This window comes from Dermacentor andersoni, chromosome 2, assembly GCF_023375885.2.
Source record: "Dermacentor andersoni chromosome 2, qqDerAnde1_hic_scaffold, whole genome shotgun sequence".
In the NCBI taxonomy this organism is placed as follows: domain Eukaryota; kingdom Metazoa; phylum Arthropoda; class Arachnida; order Ixodida; family Ixodidae; genus Dermacentor; species Dermacentor andersoni.
The window spans coordinates 95,276,973-95,292,679 of NC_092815.1; the positions used below are offsets into that span (position 1 = coordinate 95,276,973).

The 15,707-nt window shown below is 42.8% G+C and overlaps 1 protein-coding gene across 1 annotated transcript in view; it reads right to left on the minus strand.

Annotated features, from left to right (window-relative positions):
* The window catches only part of Mfe2 (peroxisomal Multifunctional enzyme type 2), a 51,413-nt gene extending 49,829 nt beyond the window's left edge, over positions 1–1,584 (minus strand). Inside the window, exon 1 of the mRNA XM_050188435.2 lies at positions 1,389–1,584. Within this exon, the coding sequence (XP_050044392.1) occupies positions 1,389–1,440 (52 nt within the window). The 5' untranslated portion in view covers positions 1,441–1,584. The remainder of the gene's footprint in view (positions 1–1,388) is intronic.
* Positions 1,585–15,707: the final 14,123 nt, after the last annotated feature.

Consider the following 15,707-nt stretch of genomic DNA (forward strand, 5'->3'; position numbering starts at 1 on the left):
CTACATGCAGCAGTGACAATAGTTCATCTCTGGCTCACCATTACTGCTCATACACTATTTTACGAATTTGATAACCTAAATTAATGTTCTGCATGAACGGACAGACACACAGCACCACACAAGGAGGTGGAACGGCATTGATGACACACTGCCACCGTGAAAGAGTTAAAAGCATGCCCATATATATGTCAGAACAAGTTCAGTGCGTAAGACAAGCTAAACCAACATTAAAAGCAATCAAGAATCACGTGGTTGGGCAGTGAGCAAGTACGTATTTTGCAGTACAAAAAAAGCATAATATATATATATATATATATGCATAAGAAGGCCAGCTCAAGGTTTGTAAAATGGCGAAACAGGAAGTCACTATGCCAAAGAACAGCTGCCTTGTGAATACATACAACATCAGGTGTGTTTATTTAATACCTGTGAAGGCGCATTGAAAAGACGTGTCTAAGTGATGAGGAAATGAGAAAGAAAAACGGTGTTTACTTTGCAAACAAAGCATGAGCTACGCCTGAAGGAAAAGTGTGGACTGTCTGTCCTTCTGCAGCTAAGAGGAAAGAAGTATTTCGTCCTCTTTACACAAGAAAAAGAAATGGTGAAAGAAATGAATAAAATGAACAAGACCCCCCTCCGTCACTATGCGCTAGTAAATTAAGCTGTTTAACTGCTCAAGAACACTGCTCGTCTTTGTGAGGTAACTGTATCGACACATAATAACGCGCGTATTACGAAACAAGCAAAGCATGCAATTACGCCACAGGTATGTCATTTGGCCTTGAAAGAAAGTGAGGCGTTCTGCGGTGGAGCATATTCGATCAGTTCGTTTCGGCCGGTAATGCACTTCGGGTCAAGAGAAGTGACAGGAACAGAAGTGCGCCGCTCACCGGAGCGTACTCTAGGTCACCATTAAACAGGACAATGCCCTCCAGGCCACGCTATGACGAGCATCGTAATACTACGTGCGCATTTTTCTCGCAGCTGCCCAAATTAACTTGAAGACAATTAAGTGCGCTCCCCGTCAGACACATCCTGAAAATAGCGAACTCTTACACCGCAAGAATCACGCAGTTCTTTTCCTTTTCTTTGCTTTAAATCATAGTGGGCTATCGCTGGAACGGTGACCATTGACAGACACGGGTAGAAACTGTAAAAGTCAACATTCTTTTTTTTTCGCATGTCAGTGCGAAAAAAACACCGATTCTGCGCAGCTGAATACCATCAGTACGACCTTGCGAGGTATTTGTGCGCCTAATCAAAATAAGAGGAAACTCTACGAAGGCCATGTCGACTGACGCTGGCAACCACTTGTTTTGATAGGAATCAGCTGGGCAAATTAGGTGCTAAAGCTCGCGAAAAATCAGACGAACTTCTCGACAGCTCACCTCCCCCGGCGCCTGTGACGACCACGACTTTGCCATCAAACTTCAGCGCCATGACGACGTAGAGCAAGGTGCACAAGGAAGTGACAGGTCTCGGTCGACTGCCGAAAGAGAACCTGTCTCGGGTCTACTGGGACCTCCTCCGGCAAGGTACGCGGCGCCCCTCAGCTGCTTCCTCAGTGCAAGCAAACGTTGGTGCAAGCAGACGCAAGTAAAAACAAGGTTGCCACACGAGTTCCTCGAGTACCTAGCCTAGAATAAGGAATACCTAGAAGCTCCAAAAGTACCTAGACAATTCCCTACATATTGGAATGGCACGTGACACGGGTATCACGTGCTTTTTGGCGCCTCGTTTAAAATTTTGTTAACTTCCTCGATCGGCTTGCGTTATTGAACTGTACTCGCACAGAAGCCCATAGAAACAGTATTTGCTTTCATGTAATTTAATTTCTTTACAGTTTCCATCCGATGTAGCGCTCGTTTTGTCGTGGGCACGCAGAAGGTTTTGGCGTTTGAAAACACCATAGTGCACGAAAAGGCAGGACGGAGGTCATTATACGATTGGCGGATGAATTTTATTAATTGTTCCCTTTCACCACTTGATGTCATTTTTATTGTACTGAAAAAAACATTGCTTTCCACCCAGGCAAGCAGACGTCTTGTCTCGTTTATTTAACGACCCCTTTAAAAAAAGTGCATTTGATACGATGTAATCTGATAATGTCAAGAAGCGACGACTACCAGAAGGAGCTGGTTCATTCAATATAGGGGTGTTTACAAGGAACCTATACTGTTTCTAAGTGGTTTTCTTAACCTCTGCGGTAGCTTCTTCTTCCTTCAAATTTTGGCACGTGCCCACGAGGGGGGGGGGGGATTGGCCATGGTTCTCAGTGGAAACATATGAACTTCTTGCTTCCTGTTAATTTATTGATCTGTACTATCCATATTTAATTAATAGTAAATATAAATTATTTTCTGTGTCCGTTCCTTGAATAGTGATCATGCCAATTATGACGAAGATGCTATATTACGAAAATAACGCGATTCAGCGTTCATAATGAGGCAAATGTGCTTAACATGAGAGTCTCCCATGCAGTAGCAATGACGTACTCATGTACAATCTGACACACTTCCTTTCGGGCTCGGTCAAGGGCACTTACCCTAAAAGATAAAATGTTAATTACCGTGAAAGAAACGTTCATACGCAATAGGGGCTGCTCTAAGTAGGTCTTTCTTTCGGAATTATATTTTTGGCAAAATAGAAAGAAATGGTCCAGTGATTCTATAACCCCGCATGATGCACAAAGGTTCGATTGTGCGAACCTACACCTACTCATGTACCGATTTAGTTGCGGTATTCGACATCGTAATAGTGTAATGGAAACTTCGCATTGCCGAGAGGGTAGCTACGAACAGCCTCAGTCAAGCGCTTGTCTTTGCCTCCTTTTCTTTGTCTGTGTGTTCTTCTATTGCGCTAATTTACTTGTTCAGATAAGCAGAACTACAATCGCAAGTCGCTGTTTGTTGTCGCCTGTTTGGCGTCTTCACGAGGCACAGGGCAGCGCATCGACACCAATGCGTTTACTATATATGACTACCTGCCCTTAAAAAAAAAAGAAAAAGCTCGCACTAAACATATTTACGATGACTATTCTTCGAGTATGCGAATAGCCGAAAGCCGTCATGGCGTATGAGGCGAAAGGCGTATATATGGGGCGTGCCGGGCTCCTTTTTCACGCTTCCTTCTGGACACGCTGCGCCTTCTGGCGGCACCGCCATGAAGCCCGCACATACCCAGAGGCACACGTCCAATTTGGCTTCAAAGAGGTTAGAGAGAGACACATACCCAGTGGCATATACCCACACGAACGGCTCACATTCTGAGACTGCACAATTTTGGGGATCGGCTCACATCTTTGGTGGGATAGGTGGATAGCTAGATAGCCGGAAAGAAATTCAGACAAACTTCGACAAGCAAGAAAGCACAAACTGTGAGGGGGGCGTATTTCAACAGGTGAACTTTACAAGCGCCTTTCTGCCCATTTCAAGACGTGCATTGCATTGCGAGTGATAGTGGCGTCAACGCCCCCTGTAGCGGTGGGCGTGAAAAGAAATTCATTTATTACTAGTAATAAAATTAAACTTGTATTTTCTTAACTCGTCACGAATATATAAAATTGACTAGGAATTTTATTTTCGTTGAATGAATCTAACTGTGTCTCGTTTCAATTAAAAAACGCTTTTTTCTTTCCCAATGTTTGTTCCCTCCAAACATAGTCGCGCTTCAATCGCTGCTCCCATAACCCCCCATGCTGATGTCGGTGACAATCTGTACTGAACCGCTTTTCGCCCGCAGCTTCGCGACCTATTTGAATCGACCTTGCATCGGCCGCATGGCTTGTCAGTGCGCGCATGCGCGCAGGGCACACTCCTGTGCGAACGTCGTCTGTTACGCTATTCTCTTCAGGAGGTACGCCCGGCCAGGGTTACTTTATCTGCGGGGTTGTGCTTAAAAAAGAAAGAAAGAAAGAAAGAAAAAGGTGTTTAAAGCAGAACACGTGCACGAGAAAGATGTGGCCCGCAAGCTGTGGTGCACTGTTCATTTTTCCTTGGTATTACTGACCCACGGATACACCATGAAATTAGGATGAACAAAATTAAAAATAAATGAACTTTATCAACACATATACGAGGCGTTCGTCTGTGGACGATGGAGCCACAGGCACAATAAAGGCAAGGCGTGTGCCCTTCTGAAGTGAACAGTGTCGCAGAAGACGGTTGCACTGCAAAGTGCTTTGCGTGCTTGTGCGGATACCGGCGTATACTGTTGCCAATTTTGCCGCTTGTCTCCATTGCAAGGCGCTGACGTGCCGTGCAGTCTGAAGTTACTCATAGGCTCCTTTTAAAGAGCATATATAGTAATTAAAAGGAGCCTATGCGGGAACTCTAGCGTGGTCTAGAATTACTGTATAAACTCTTTTTAGGGAGCCAGGGTTGCGTCATGGTACGCCATTTTGGGTTCTGAAGTTATGTGGAAAAGCCACTGTCCGTACGCGTAGGAGCCGCGCGTGCGCGGCCCTGAGCAACGCTTTTTAAAAATCTTTTTGCTTTCGTTTCATTCTTTATTATTTTGCGAATACGAGTAGATTGCTCACCTCATAATTACGAGCTTGGGTATTACGCTTGCGTGCTTTATTACCTCATGATTACTGAAAATGCAGCGCGTGATGAACAGATACACCGCGCACGGTGGCAACGTCCGTGAGCTTTTTCAATTGCTATGCAAAACTTCAAGCATAATGCTAAGCTTTCATAGATTAGCTATAATTCTTATTAGGTATGCACGTGATCACGGCTCGCGGCAGCGAAATAATCTGAATGCGCGCGTTCAAGAAACAGCGGTCACGTTCAATCAACACTCCTTGGAATGGGCTTCCGTATCTGGAGCCAGTGTAAATAACGTAAAATAAACCACTTTTCTTTCGCTCCTACTTCCTGACGCAATCATTCCTGTTCCTGAAGGATTCATGGCCTAAACACTACCCGAGCCCTAGCACCCGCCTTAGTCCCATGTCCCAGTCCGACACGCAGCGCATCTTATACGAGGTCATGACGAGGATGTATACACCGACTACTCCTCGACTGTCCCAGACACACTACAACGACTAGGATGTGACCATGGCTTTATAATAATGGCGAGAAGAGCTGTTCAATATTCGAAAAGTATTCAATTTGCTCCTGACACTGTTCGATTCGTATTCATCAGATTTGGTCTCCATTACACATATGGACAGCGCCTCGAATAATTACTCTGTTTAGTTGCTGCACATCGTACCTTTTTTCACTTGCCAAAGTGTTAGGCCTATGGATATCAAAAGTCCTGCATCACAAAGCAATGAAATTGCCCAGGGCTTCTTTGAAGTCAATGGCATGTGCAACAAATTTGAGTTGTATACTGGGTCGTTTGTGGCTCATTCTTTCATCTGAGAACTGTGTATCTCAGACATTCGTGGACTTTGTTACCACAACTTTTCGATAAAGACTTTTACTCTTAGTGTTGCTTCATATTCCTTTATTTTATTTAAGTATTAACTAGTGCAAGAATTTATATTTTTCTAATCCTATGTTATTAATCAAGTGAGAATGGGTGGCCGTCATCAGCAAAACGCGACATCTGTGTTTATTTTTATCTAAGAAAGAGGCTTCATAACGTGCAGTGAAATCCGAAGAACTTGCAAACGTTGATACTACTAGGATGTGAACATTGCTTTGTAATAATGGCGAGAACAACTTTCTTTTATTCGAAAAGTATTCGATCCCAGTTGGTTTGATTCTGGCACTATTCGAATCGTATACATTAGATTCCGTCTCCAAAATCGCCATTCGCGCACCCCTAAGCCGTCTACGCCACTGTGAGTTGACGGCATTTTATATATCACAGGTAGACAATGTAACTCGTAGTATTCACTCACCAACTAGCACGCATACAAAATCGCTTAGTCCACCGCCATGCAACCAGGGACGCCATAGTTCTGTCGTTCCACTCGTTGACGCGAAATCAGCGCCGCTTGTATGCGTGGGCTGTCTTTACATTGTTATACGCTGTTACGATCGGCCAGCGGGGTAGTCACCTTCTAGCCTCTGCTAGCCCGCTGCGACGAATCGCTTCGTGAAGCCCCTTCTCTATGGTGAAACCAACAATGCGTCCGCCACGGACAGACTACTGGCTCCTCAAGGCGAGGCACGTTTGGCGGACCGAGCATGTATTGTTAGCTGGTTCACTGTCGCCTTCACGGACCAATGAGAGCAAGAAAGCTCCTGGAAAATGGTGTTCTACGGCGTTCCCTCACGGACTCCGGTAACCGCCACGGTCGTTTGACAAACGCCCCAGCTAATTGCGGGGTCATACCAGGAACCAAGACGCGCCAGCTTGAGTCAAGCGTGATAACCCCTGTCTACGAAGCCCCCCTCCTTTCTGTCTGTTCAGTGAAACAAAGGTGCTGGAGTGGGTTGCGAACCCTCGCCCTCAAAGCTGGTTTCTCGACAACTTTGAACGCTCCGATTGGACGAAGGTTGGAAGGCAGTTTCCCTGAACTAGGGATCTAGGGAGGACAGAGGGGGTTTTAAGCAGCCGTTTTCAGCTCCTCGGTGTGCTTCGTTTTCAGTCATGCTAGAGTGATGATATGTAACGTTCTGTACTCTTCATGTAGATAATGTAAATAAATCCAGTAGTAGCTCCTATAGTTATCGATGAGAACAAGTTCCTCCCTTCAACAACGTCTTTAGCACAGATGAGTCGGACGACAGCATGGGTCAGCTATAACCCTTTTGACATGTCCGACCCCACTTTTACAACGCATAGGAAAAAAAGCACACATGCCGATAAAATATACTAAAAGTGATTTTAAACCATATGTACGGCGCACCTATAACAGCCGACATGTGCGTATAAATCAATCGGTGTTCACATCTCTACATTGCTAATTCGAAAGCTTTAAGGTTTTCACTCGCTGCCGTAACCCCCTCAGATTTAGCTATCCCGTCGCTAATGTTTCAATCGAACCAGTCCAATCCTTGAAATACCTCGGTGTCACTCTGTGTTGTGATCTGTCCTGGCGCTTGGGGGGAGGGGGAGGGAGGAGGCACGCTACTAACATAATCTCAGCTGCTAATAAATCATGGGGATTTCTTAGGAGACATCTACGTCACACACCACAACAAGTAAAAGCGTTAGCCTATCGATCGTTTGTAAGATCGGAACTTAAGTATGAATCTTCACCTGGAACCCGCATCAAACATATTGTAAATGCAATCGAGTCACTACAAAATCGTGCTACTAGGTTTATTCACTCATCATATTCATATGATATCAGCATTTATTCGTTGAAAGCGGATCTGGCTTGGCAACGCTTCCTTTCCGTCGACACTGCAGATTGCCATCCTCTCTCTCTTCCGCTTATTTTTTTACAACTCCCTTAATCACCCACCATACATCGTGCCCCATCATCGCACCGGTCGTCCGCTTCAATTTGCACGCCCACGTGCCCGTAGCACCACTTTTCAAGCATAATTTTTTATTCGAGCAGCAAGGGACTGGAACGGCCTTCCATCACGCCATCGCAGCCATCACAAGCCCATCTGTCTTTACCGAAGCTATTGCAACCCATATTTTCATATAAACAACTGTTTCTAATATTCATTTTATTAACCACCCCTTATGTAATACCCCAGCAATGGGGTTTTTTAAGGTAATAAAGTGAAGCATAATGTCCCGAATGCCATCCTTACGACTTTCCGGGCCTATTTAAAATGCAGGGTGTTTCAGCGAACACTTTCAATTTTTTTAGATTGCCTGTGGCATTAAGTTTTAACTAATTACCTTATGGCACATACTACAATCCACAAATTCTAGCGGGTGAGACTGCAAGGTATATCCACTTGAAAAGAATTGTGAGGATGACACCATTTACGAGATATGCCCCATCAAGCTTGCTGCAGAAATGCACTGTCGTTCCACTTTCTTAACAAAACATCGTTTTATGCACTGAAGCACAAAACTACCTGGAACGCAATGCATTTCTGTGCAAAGTTCGGGAATTAATATCCCGAAACTGGTGTCATCCTGAGAATTAATCCCAAGTGAATCCGCGTTGCGAACTCCCCAGCTAGAACTTGTAAATTGTAATATGTGCCATAAGGTAATTCGTTAAAAACTTACTTCCGTGCACGATCACATACGATTATGAACAGTTCCCATCACTTCTGGAGTGCTCCAGGGTTCGGCCTCAGGGTTCGGTCTTTAATTTAAAATAATGACATCACCACCAACATGGAATGCAAATTGACCTTTTTTGAAGATGACTGCACTATTTATAAAGAAATAAAATGTTGCGAAGACCACGTCACCCTAAATATATCCCTTAGCATGACAGCAAACTGACGCGACAAATGGTAGCGGTACACAGGCTGACAGAAAAAGAGACGACAGACGAGCGCTATCAACAAAAAGTTTGTTTTCAGTCACTCGTTTTTATATTCACTTTATTGGCATTTGTCATGACCGTGTCATCTTCTTAGGAAAGCTTACTCCGAAGTTTATCGCAATTTGGCATGCGCGTAGTAAAGTTTCGTCCGTCGGCTGTCCTTCTTGCTTCTCCGTTGGAACGTGAAGTTTCTCGGATGATGATAAGCAGTGCTGATCAATTGCAGACAGGAAACGATGGAAATCAGATGGACACGAAATATTTATAGCTAAACTTTTCTATGTACATTCCAGGTAAAACAAATGCATTACAGTTTGAACAATTGAGAAACAAAGTCTCATGCACTCTGCGACTATTTCATTGACTATTAGAGCCCAGACTCGTTTTAACGTACATGGTACGGAGCCTCACTGATCTGCAGTTACCAATGAGAGTTAAAAGTTTGTTAAGATACAACCAAAAGGGATGGGCTTACTCTCAAAAGTAAACATGGTGGAAAACAAAACTGTTTTCCTTCTTCCTAAAACTCCGCTCCCCTCTCCTATTTCCACGTTGTCAGTGACGGCCTCAGCAAGACACAAAACGGTTGCCCCTCGGACGTGCAGGGGAGTGAACCCCTTCTGTATACACAAAGCACATGGGCAACTCCCGCCACTTAGAAAGTATACAAAACAATCATGCGGCCTTACAGGCATGTGAAGGGATGCTCCATTTAGGGATCATTTAAAGATCGACATCCCATTAAGTTCACCGTTGATTGTTGTCAAAAAACCCGACAACTAATTCAGTGTCTGCATTGACTTCCGCAAAATAATAATAATAATAATAATAATAATAATAATAATAATAATAATAATAATAATAATAATAATAATAATAATAATAATAATAATAATAATAATAATAATAATAATTTTTATTTTCACCACTGGATACAAGGTGAAAAAGAGAGAGCCGGAAAAAAAGCCGAAATTTCTTCGGCTTGACAAAGCTCCGGTCTCCCGGACAGGCACGGTAGCGGCTGGTGCATCAATACAATCTCGCATAAAGTGTGGATATAAGAGTATTTTAAACACAAGTACATGTAGATACTTTCATGTTATTACATAGAAACTAGTTATAATACAGTTGTGTAATATAACTCCCAGTATACAAATACAATCTGTTATCTTGCATATTATTATTTGACAATATATATATATATATATAGTCATGAAAAGCCGACAAACACTGACACCAAGGACAACATAGGGGAAATTACTTAGGCTTAATAAATGGAATGAAGAAACGATAAATTCCATTTATTAAGCACAAGTAATTTCCCCTATGTTGTCCTTGGTGTCAGTGTTTGTTGGCTTTTCATGATGTGACTAATAAAAATCGGGCCCCTCGGTTAACCCCCTTTTCTTCTCGTTTATATATATATATATATATATATATATATATATATATATATATATATATGTATATATATATATATATATATATATCATACACACATAAATGATAAATGTAACAAATTTCACAGAAGTGTACAATAAACACAAGTCACCATCAGTAAAGTTCTTTTCTTTAGAAATTACTTTACACAGTTACAAATATATATGTGCATCTATGTTAAAAAAATATAAAAGAAAAATCTACATATAGGCTGCTGCTTTCGCTACAGACACCTGGGCAGTCTAGCCCGGGGCCTCACCACATCCTCGAAGTTTAGAAACGCGAAGACGCCCTTTGCAGCTTCGAGTTCACAACGCAAACCCTGCCGCGCGGTCCGGGCACAGTCACTGCATCGGAAACCTGACTAGGAATCATAGTTACAAATGTGAACGTATAAACCCAACGAGAGTACATCATAAGTCCTGCGGAACTGTTAGAGCAGTTAACAATACACATCTATAAGAACGAGTCCAACATTTTAGTTTTGTTTAGATCTCGGATCCGACGCGGGGCTTATTCCGCGAACCAATTTTGTGTTTGCCGAAGTCTGAAATAAGAAATTCTTCTCCAAGTTGGATCTGTCAAAAGGGTACTGGCAGGTTCCCTTATCTAGACTGCTAAGCAAAGACTGCTTCCGCTGCGCAGTCGGGGCTCTACCAGTTTAAGTTCATGCCTGTTGGTGTCAAAATGCCATCTGTAGTGTTTACATGACTGATGAGGATGCTGCTGCGAGACTACAGCACTACATAGACGATATATTCTTGTGGCGACAGACTCGTAGGAGATTCATGTGTCAATTATAGGCCAGCTTTTCGAGAGAATAAAGCAAGCGAGTATTAACACAAAGACACGAAAGTGTGAGATTCTCTTCCACAGCGTGGTTTTTCTGGTCCACCGTGTCGGCGAAGGAAATATCCGACCATTGGAGGCAACAGTGGACAAACTGCTTTTGGCCATCTTTGGTGTGGGCAATCCAGAGGTTCCATATTTATCTCTATGTTAATTAAACATCTTATTGTACAGACGGATCGCCAACCGCTCGAGTACCTCCAGAAAGCGAAATGTGGGAATTGCAGGGTACTCCGCTGGAGCTTATTGCTGCAAGAGTACACGTTAACGGTGCAGTGTAAAAGGGGCGGGGAAAATGTCGGAGTAGAATACATGAGCCGTATTTAGACTAGGGGTCGAGTGTAAGTTGGGAAAGGATTGGGTTGTGTTTGAAGTGTTTTGTGTATCATAGTCTGACGCGTGCACATGATTCGCCTTTTGTTTACTCTGCCTGATGAACAAACGGCTTGAATGGGGGGACAGTGTAAGGTGCGCGTAAAATACTGATGGTGCCCGTGTGTGATGAGCAAGAAGAGAACGACGATGACTGCGGTGCGCGTGCACAGTGCGTGACTCCCAAGCAGCTAAATCTACAGCACGTGATCGGCGTGGTTAGAGAAAAAAAAGGAAAAAAAAAGGAAGACGCGCTGGCGCGAGGTAAAGAGAAGTGTTCCATGAAACCATGCAGTCTCATCAATCTGTATCTTTCGATTCTAACTTACACATTATAAAATATTTTACTCTTATTCTGTACGTTACTTTGGCCTATACCCGATTCTTAGCCATTCCCCCAGAGTGGGTACGTGCCAGTATTTCTCAAGGATGTATACGTACATCTACATCTACAAGTGTTCCATTAGAAGCCACCAGGTTCGTGACTTATCCGCCACAGTGGGTTTGCGCCAATAATTAAGACATCATCATCACCATTAACAACACCAGAAGAAGAAGGGTTGACCAGCTGCTGTTCCCGTGAGTGAATGACTGACCAGGTTTTTCGGTACCTTAGCTAGGTTTACAGCTCTTTTCGGTGTTTATTTTTTTTTTGGGGGGGGGAGGGTATTTGGCAGCCTTGTTTGCCAGCTTGCCGGTTTAAAGCTACCCCCTGGGATGTTTCACTTATGAGATAACTGTACTGTTCATGCCGATTGGTGACGGGCCATCAAATTAAAGAATGCTAAAGTGATTCAGAAACGGTTACGTACAGCTGCTAATCATTATCTTGAAATATCGCAGGTCAGATCATTTGGCAGGAGGGGAATTGTATGCAAATCCTCAGACCTGGCTTGTGTGTCTAAAAATGCTCCCAACCAAACATGAACATTGCCAGACAAAAATCAAGAAAGGTTCTTCGAGCATGAAACGGATTGATGTATTGAAAGAGGCTGTTGCCTCTTCTGACTGGAGTAATCATGGCTGAGTTAACCCGTGAATAGAAGTAGAATTGCCCGTAGAATTGCTCCAGTAGAATTGCCCGCTCTGTTTTGTCTTCCTTGACTAATTTTCAACGTGTCATTTTCACCTATGATCCAGACATAGTTCTTTTACAAGAATATTGGATGACATTGTCTAATTCTTTTCTTTTAGCATAATTTTCGCGTCTTCCGCGTAGACAGAATTTATGGCTTGCGCGTTGGTTTAGTTACTGTGGGGTCCTCAAAAATATTTCACACGGCTGTTATAAATCAAGAAATCATGAATCCGGAATGTGAGTTGTTGGTTATTGATTTAACCCTTCCTAGATGGGGTCCTGTTACCAAAAGTAGACGTTTACTTTCCAAACTACTTTGAGGGTTCATAGAGAAAAATCGGACAGAGCTGTCATTGCAGGGGACTTTAATTCGCATCATATCACGTGACGTTATCGCTTAGATACAAGTGGTGAGCTCTGGCTGCTGCTGGAATTAGCTTGTCATCACGGACATCTCTAGATAGTGTTATTTCCAGTGATCACTTCCCTATACTTTTTTTCAATCGTGTGTTCCCCGCAAAGATTCAGTAATAAAACGATGAGATTTGTCAACAGCGCTACATATAAAAAGATTGTGCACTCTGCTATTGACTGGTTAACTTCGGCGCTGAGCGCGCGGCTAAGCGCTTCTGCGCCTAGCGCGCCGGGCAGGTTCTAAAATGTCTGATTGCCGCCACAAAAGAATCCATATTTAGTATAGGAATTTCTACTAGAAACAAAAAATGCTGCCCCGTGGTGAACTGAAGAATGTGAAATGCATTATCGCCTCAAGAAAGCTGCGCGGAAGAGCCGTCTTCACAATCAGAGCCTCCTAAATTGTATTAACTACAAGTTTTATGCTGGATCGTTTAGGCGGACAACTGCGAAAGCTAAGGACGATTATAAAGCCAATGTAAACACCTACTTATCTGACCCAGGAATATAGGAAAGCCCCACACATATTCATGGAGCACAACAAGACATTTTCTGTGAGCCACGTTTTGAACTCAGTTGTACTGACCCCAGTGGAAGCTAAGACTGATCGTGATTGCATATCACTCGGCCTTTCATTGCTCTTTCAGGCACAGTGCTCAGTTGTGTCCAGGATGCCGTCTCAGCGCAATGACTTCGAAGAGGTCAACTTATCAGAATTTCTATCTGTGGTAGCTTGTATGAGATCGGCAGCTCTGGGTTATGATGTGATATTTGTTAGCTTGCTCAAATTCTTGGGGCACAACTTTACGGGAGATTGCTAAATATTGTCTAAATATTGTGAACATTTCCCTTGAGAAAACATGGCTTCCTAACGTGTGGAAGATAGATAAAATTGTCTTGGTTTAAAAAAAAAGCCGGAAAACGGTTTGATTCGGACAACGTTCGGCCACTTGCTGTAACTTCTAACGTGGTAAAATTAACCGAAAGAGTCGTTTATAATCGTCTATCAGATCACATTTATAAAATGAATGGAATTTTTTCATCGTCATTGGATTTAACTTTTTTTTCTTCGGCTTCCAGACATCACTCGAATATTCCTGGCGGAATTCCTAGCTGTTGTTCTCACATTGAGTAAGCTGCACACTTCCATGACAACCGCGGTAATAATTGCACATTCTACATCGTTGTGCACCTCTCTTGCTGCTGCCGGTGAGTGGCATATATTAACCATTTTATACTCACTCACACCAAGCCATCTGCGGAGTGTATGAGTGGTTTGGATACCTGGACGGAGAGGTTATATTTATGAACGAAGCGGCAGGCAGTTTGACCGAGCCTTCCCTTGCAGGCCCTGTGTTTATTCGAACGACGATCTTTATTCCAATTGCGTTCCAACGATGGGTTTCATCACTTCTGTCACCCTTTTGGCGTCCAAAGAAAATTTAACGTCCTCCACGGAACTGCAGCACTTATAGTTCCCTTGGAGCAGGAAATTTTGTAAAACAAGACGGGCAAAAGTAAAATCAACGAGACTACGATGTTGAGTCCTGCCCGTAAATCTATACATGCGCCGATCTGTTCTGGCGATTTCCACTTTGTGCCATTTCTGCAACACATTCAAAACAATTGAATATTACTTGGTGACTGCAGGCGTTTCTCCGCCCTGATAAAAAGAGCATTGCAAAAAAAATAATAATAATGCGACAACTCGGCTTACCATTGAACTCACTGGTGCTGCTGCCTTTCGGAGCTTCTATGCTTGGACGCACACAGGGATGTGTGCATTGCCGTAGGTAAATTCATTCGTCCCTCGTTGTCTCATATATATATATATATATATATATATATATATATATATATATATATATATATATATATATATGTGTGTGTGTGTGTGTGTGTGTGTGTGTGTAGCACAGTTGTAGTCCGTGAGCCGGTCTACTAGAAGAGGCGGATATTACTTGTACAAATAAATGAAATGCATAATAACCTTATTAACAAAAACTCACTAATTAAGTTTTGACTAATTAATTTATTTTACGGCACATACTGCAACTTACTAATTCTAGCTGGTGAGACTGCAAGGCATATCCACTTGAATATAATTGTGTGTATGAAACCATTTACGAGATATGCGCCGTCAAACTTACGGCAAAGATGCACTGTCGTTCCAGTTACTTCTTTAACAAAAAGTCGGTGTACACATTGAAGCACAACAGTAAATGGAACACCAATGTACTTCTCCGCAAAGTTCGAGAATTAATATCTCGAAACTGGCGTCATCATGAGAATTCGTTCCAAGTGGATCCATCGCCTTGCGAATTCCATGGCTTGGCTAGAATTTGTAAATTACAATATGCGCCGTAGTTGTGATTAGTTAGAAATATAAGTAGTGAATTTTTGGTAATTCGTAGATAATGTATTTAAATTTTTTTTGTGCAAGTAATGTCACCCCCTTCGATTAGACCAGCTAATGGACTATAATTGTGCTATCTGCCACGGGCAACTTAAATATATATATATATATATATATATATATATATATATATATATATATATATATATATATATATATATATATATATATCTATAGAGAGAGAGAGAGAGAGAGAGAGAGATAAACACTTGTAAGTGTATAGCGCTCGTCTTTCCTTCTCGTTCTTGCGATCACTTCTGAAGGAACGAAGTCAGGCAAAACGTTCCAGTTAGAAAGTTGTAGAGTGCTTTGCAAAACATCCGATTAAACATTTCCTAACTTTCTATCGATTAGGTGTCAGTGCTTTTCCGCTTACTTCAGATTCCCAGGAAATACGAAAAAAAGATATACCACGTGACTTGCCCGCTAGCGCGTCGTGATTTCAGCGCTCCCAAACGCTCCGCGTGCAAACAAACATAGCATTTAGCCGGGTGTGCTGCCGCTACGCTTACAAAAAATACACAAGGAACGCCGGTCAGCCGAAGACAGTGTCATCGCTTTCAAGCGCTTAGCAATCTCAATTACGAATCATAATACGTAACAGTAGCTTGACTCACGCAGGCTGGACCAGTGATTTTTATATGATAGGCTCCTAACAGTTCACGCGCGGTTTTGTTCTTGCTTCTGCCTAGGATCCCGACATCAGAAAACGGCGCTTCACAGCGACAAGACCTGCAATACGCTGACAAGTGCTCACTCGCGTCCTTCTT